The sequence below is a fragment of the Populus euphratica genome, unplaced genomic scaffold (genome assembly GCF_000495115.2).
Source record: "Populus euphratica unplaced genomic scaffold, PopEup_1.0 scaffold6.1, whole genome shotgun sequence".
Lineage (NCBI taxonomy): Eukaryota > Viridiplantae > Streptophyta > Magnoliopsida > Malpighiales > Salicaceae > Populus > Populus euphratica.
In genome coordinates this window covers 1898810-1904142 of record NW_011499849.1, presented here as the reverse complement: position 1 = coordinate 1904142, position 5333 = coordinate 1898810, and the positions used below count along the sequence as shown (strand labels likewise).

At 33.3% G+C, this 5333-nt stretch overlaps 1 protein-coding gene across 2 annotated transcripts; it reads left to right on the top strand.

Moving 5' to 3' along the window:
- The first annotated feature begins 342 nt into the window (after nucleotides 1–342).
- Nucleotides 343–2473, top strand: LOC105120519 (1-aminocyclopropane-1-carboxylate synthase 3-like). 2 transcript variants are annotated; one of them, XM_011018762.1, is made up of 5 exons: nucleotides 343–669; nucleotides 954–1085; nucleotides 1230–1390; nucleotides 1501–1741; nucleotides 1836–2000. In XM_011018762.1, the coding sequence occupies exons 1-5, from the start codon at nucleotides 529–531 to the stop codon at nucleotides 1908–1910; spliced, it is 750 nt and encodes a 249-aa protein (XP_011017064.1). In that variant the 5' UTR covers nucleotides 343–528; the 3' UTR covers nucleotides 1911–2000. The 2 variants fall into 2 exon arrangements, with proteins under 2 accessions (XP_011017064.1, XP_011017063.1); XM_011018761.1 differs by having other exon boundaries at nucleotides 1501–2473.
- Nucleotides 2474–5333: the final 2860 nt, after the last annotated feature.

Sequence of the window (5333 nt, the reverse complement as noted above, 5' to 3'; positions counted from 1 at the left end):
CATTGCAGTGCTGTTTTTCTCAAGTAAGATTATTACCGTGTTCATACTTCATACCAGCCTTGCTGCCAATTTTACTGGAGGCGACAGACGACCTCAAGAAGCTAAAAGCTAGCTAATCAAATACTAAAATCTGCGACAATATACGTCAACTATCATGACATTTATCAACAGAAAGTACTTGGAGAGTTGGAATTGTTATCTTAAAATGACCTTATTTAATTAGTTGAAGATTGAAGTTAATTGATAAGGAAATGATTTTCAGAGAGCTTCAACAGCAACAAGTCCCTGTCACTCTTTCGAAGAATCAGCACCATCAATTTACCAAATACGTGTTGCCGGGCTCTTGTTAATTTGTGCCGATCCCTCACTTCTATATAAATGGTATACCAAACCCCTTCTTCCCTACAAAGCCTCTCATATAAATTTAGCTCTCTTTCTCTCTCAATTTCTGATCTCACCTAGAACTCACTTTTCACTTGATAAACCTTTAGGCTACAAACAAGCTAGAGTGGCAGTATATCTGTGAAAATGTTGTCTGCGAAAGCTAGTCATGACTCCCACGGACAAGACTCTTCATACTTTCTAGGGTGGCAAGAGTATGAGAAGAATCCATATCACGATGAGCATAATCCATCTGGGATTATTCAGATGGGACTTGCAGAGAATCAGGTAAAAAGGACAGGTTCCAGGGAAATTAAGTATTATATTTATATATACTTAAAGAAACTTTACACGAGCCATATTTTTCGTGTACACAACATAAGTGCACTTTCCACCAATTAAAAAAAACATTAGTGAAAGGGAACCATAGCTAATGTTTATGGCATATCCAAGTTTATTTTTCTCTCCTTGATGCGAAATGGGTGTCCATGTCTTCTTGCATGTCCATTTTAATTACCGCTTAAAGTAAAAAAGAACCTCTATAATTTTTCAGTGAATTTTATTTTTTGCAGCTTTCTTTTGATCTTATTGAATCTTGGATAGCAAGAAATCCGGATGCGGTTGGGTTGAAGAAGAATGGTGCATCGATATTCAAAGAACTGGCTCTCTTTCAAGACTACCATGGCTTGCCTGCTTTCAAGAATGTAAATTTCGATTACTGCACCTTTTCTTTCTTTTTTTTTCCTTGTATATGTAGATCAACATGGGTTCATAAATCATATGCCAGGATATAAATATATGCACATACGTCTGATCTTGTCCCGAACTTATTCGTTTTATTTAAATAGGCACTAGTGAAGTTCATGGCTGAAATAAGAGGAAACAAAGTAAAATTTGATCCCAACAAGCTTGTGCTCACAGCTGGTTCAACTTCTGCTAACGAGACTCTAATGTTTTGCCTTGCTGAACGAGGCGATGCATTCCTTATCCCTACGCCATACTATCCAGGGTAATAATTAAATTGGAAGTGAAAAAAACACGAACTATATATACATTTCTTTCTTTTTTTATAACAAGATCATGATCATGTTCTGTTCTTATTGATTTTATATAAGGCAGATTTGATAGAGATCTTAAATGGCGGACTGAAGTTGAAATCGTTCCAATACATTGCTCAAGTTCAAACGACTTTCACATTACCATGCCTGCATTAGAAAAATCTTATCAAGAAGCCCAGAGACTTGACTTGAAAGTTAAGGGGGTATTGATCACGAATCCTTCAAACCCCTTAGGGACAACAATGACCCGCGATGAGCTTAACCACCTCATTAGTTTTTGCATTGCCAAAAATATTCATATAGTAAGTGATGAAATTTATTCAGGCACAGTTTTTGACTGTCCTAAGTTCATAAGCATCATAGAGGCCTTGATGGACCGACACCTGGAAAATACAGATATATGGAGCCGCATTCACGTTGTTTACAGTCTGTCAAAGGATCTGGGCCTCCCAGGTTTTCGAGTTGGCATGATTTACTCCAACAATGAAACAATAGTTTCTGCCGCGACCAAAATGTCAAGTTTTGGTTTGATTTCTTCCCAAACTCAGTATCTACTCTCGGGCATGCTTTCTGAAAGCAAATTCACTAACAACTACATGGAGAAAAATCGCAAGAGACTAAGCAAGAGGAAAGAAATGCTTGTTTCTGGCCTTCAATCCGCAGGAATCAAGTGTTTGAAAAGCAATGCCGGCTTGTTCTGCTGGGTGGACATGAGACATCTCTTAAGCTCTCAGACCTTTGAAGCGGAAAAGGAGCTTTGGAAGAAGATTTTATTTGACGTTGGGTTAAACATCCCTCCTGGGTCATCTTGCCATTGCTCGGAGCCTGGCTGGTTCAGAATTTGCTTCGCAAACCTCTCTGAAGGGACTCTCAAAGTTGCAATGAAACGTATCAAGAACTTCGTAGATAACAACTACCAGGAAATGGTCTGTGATCAAAGATCAATCATCTATAAGTGGCTCTCCAAAATATTATCATACAATCAAGACGCTGACCGTTATTAAGCTCACTGATGTGAAAACATAATTTTTCTATATTAATAGCTAGCAAGGATATGAACGAGCAGACATTTTAACGTGTTAAAGTTGATTACTTACAAAATCCGTTAATAAAACAGAGACTTCTAGTGTATGGATGGATTGCTTGGTGTTGTTAAGTCCATCGCCATCCTTTGCCATGGTCCAATAAATCTTGTGGAAAAACATTATCACTCATACATGCATCTTGTTTGTGATATAGAACATTCAAATTTTTCTTTCTTACCCAAAAAGAAGATGAAGAAGACAGGGAGGACATAAAGTTGGCTGGGTGAGGGGTTTTTGTTTAATTATATGTCTATTGTACCAAAAACAAAAGGTTGGGAGTGGTTGAATTGCACGTTTAATGCCTTGCTATATATATTTTATCAAATAATTTATTTTCTAGCTATTTTCCCCTATCTTAAAAAGCAAACGTTGTTTAACAGTACCGACCAAAATCTTCTACAAAATCAAAGAAACCATGTCTTAAAAATTCATTAATATATATACATCTTTATATTGGGATATTTTATCCATCTATCCTTAAGTAGAATTTTTCCAAATGCTTTTTTGATGGTTTTTAACTCTCGTCTTTGATTTTTTTTTTATATTCCCTTTTCTCATTTCTGGATGAAAATAGCCATGTAACTACCACAAGAAAAATAATTTTCCAAACCTAAACAAATAAAAATTAATTTTTAATGATTTAAAAGAAACTAGAAAATGCTACAAGAAGCTCATAGAAACATTAAAAAACATGAAAAAATTGAACAAAAAAATTGAAAAAAAAAGATAAAACTAACTTGTAAATCTAAAAATATGAAAAAAAACCCATGTATATAAAGTCTCATAAATAAAAATATATTTATCACAACAAAATAAATTCTATAAGGTATGAGTGTCATAACTTAATTTTAGATTTCCCCCACAGTCAATCCTTTTCTTTTGAAAATAAAAAAAATAAAAGTAATAATAACAAAAAGATTGACAACTTGGTAAGAGCAGACTGAGAAAAGTTTCAAATGCATGGAGAAATCAAGTTAAAATTTTAGACAAGTCTTTTGAAAATAAAAAAAAATAAAAAAAATAATCACAAAAAGATTGACAACTTGGTAAAAGCAGACTGAGAAAAGTTTCAAATGCATAGAGAAATCAAGTTAAAATTTTAGACAAGTTTGGGAGTCTAATTGTACTCTCATGATTAAAAAATAATGCAAATTCAAGATTAAATCAAATGATTATTAGCCAAATTTATATAAGAATAAAGTCTAAGGACTTAATTAAGTTTGTAATAGGCCAATTTGATTTAACCATGAGCCCAATTAAAGGTGTAATTAAATTTTAGAATTAATTTAGGTCAAATTAATTTTTTTTATTAAGTGCAAGGATGTAATTAGGCTTTTAATGGGTCAAATTAATTTTATTAGGGACTCAATTAGTAAAAAAATTAGTTTAGAAGCTTCATTTAGGCTTAATTGAGAAGATATAAATTTTAAAGAACAAAATTTATTTTTTCAAACTCAATAAGGTTAAATCAAGGTCGAAATTGCAAGAAAATTAAAGTTTGAGGGTCAATTAAGATCCAAATTGAAATTTAAGACCAATGACCTTTTTCCCAAAAAGAGTGTGGATTTAGGGACCTAATTGAGTAAAATCAAGGATGAAATTGAAAAAATTAAAAGTTTGAATGTCAATTAGAAATGAAATTGAAAATATCCAAGACTAAGGATCAAATTGAAAAAGATGTTAAACTCATATGGTCATTTTAAAATTTAGCAGGGGTGAAATTTAATTGATTATTAAAATTAAAATTTAATTGAGGACTTAATTAAATAAATAAAAAAATTAAGGGTTGGAATTGAAATAAGAGATTTTTAAATAAATTAACCCTAAATACCAAAAGGACACTGTTTCATTTAAATGAAATGATGTGTTTTAGATCGAAATAACATCGTTTCAATGAATAAAAGTAAAAAAAAATAGTGTCAAAAGATGCGTTGTTTGACATTGTTCATCATCTTCAACTTTTATACTTGAAAAGTTGCCCGAATTATTGCTTTTCAGAGGTATATAATGCCTTATCTCTTCATCAAATAGAATAAACAAGCCATTGTTCTTATGACTTGACATTGTACTACACTCCAGTTTGATTCCTGTTGGGTGGTCAATTCTATAGCCATCGTAGTGTCGTCCTAAAGACAACAACTCGATCAGTCTAAGCAACACAATTTTAACATCTTGTTATGGTGATTTTTAGACAACGGTTGAGAACCTTTTCATTTGAATTAAAAGCCACGATTCCCGTTGGGTGGTCATTTCTATAGCCATCGCAGTGCCGTCCTAAAGACAATAACTTGATCAGTCTAAGCAACACAATTTTAGCATCTTGTTATGGTGACTTTTAGACAACGGTTGAGAATCTTTTCATTTGAATTAAAAGCCACGATTCATGCCAAATAAACATCATATAGCCTTCTTTCAACCCCTATAAACAGTGGTGAAATCCATTGAGAAAAATGGGAGAGACCGAAGCATAAACCTACCTCTTGTACCAATTTTTTTTTTTTTAAAAAAAGAAGAAGAAGAAGAGAAGAACACAATCATCACTCTTTCTCTCTTGTTTTAATAGACACATACACAAAAAAAACAAAATCACCCCTGGTCTAACCCTAACATCACACTTTTCAGCCTCTTTTTATTGCCCTTCCACCATCTCTACTTACACCAACAAAAAAACAAACCTAAATACCATTTTCTTCTCATTCCATAGTAACACCACTATCAATATATGCATCACCACCATAAATGGCACAATCTTCATTCGATAGCTCCCCGCTAACAGCGATAAAAACACCACCACCCACAACCTCTTTCC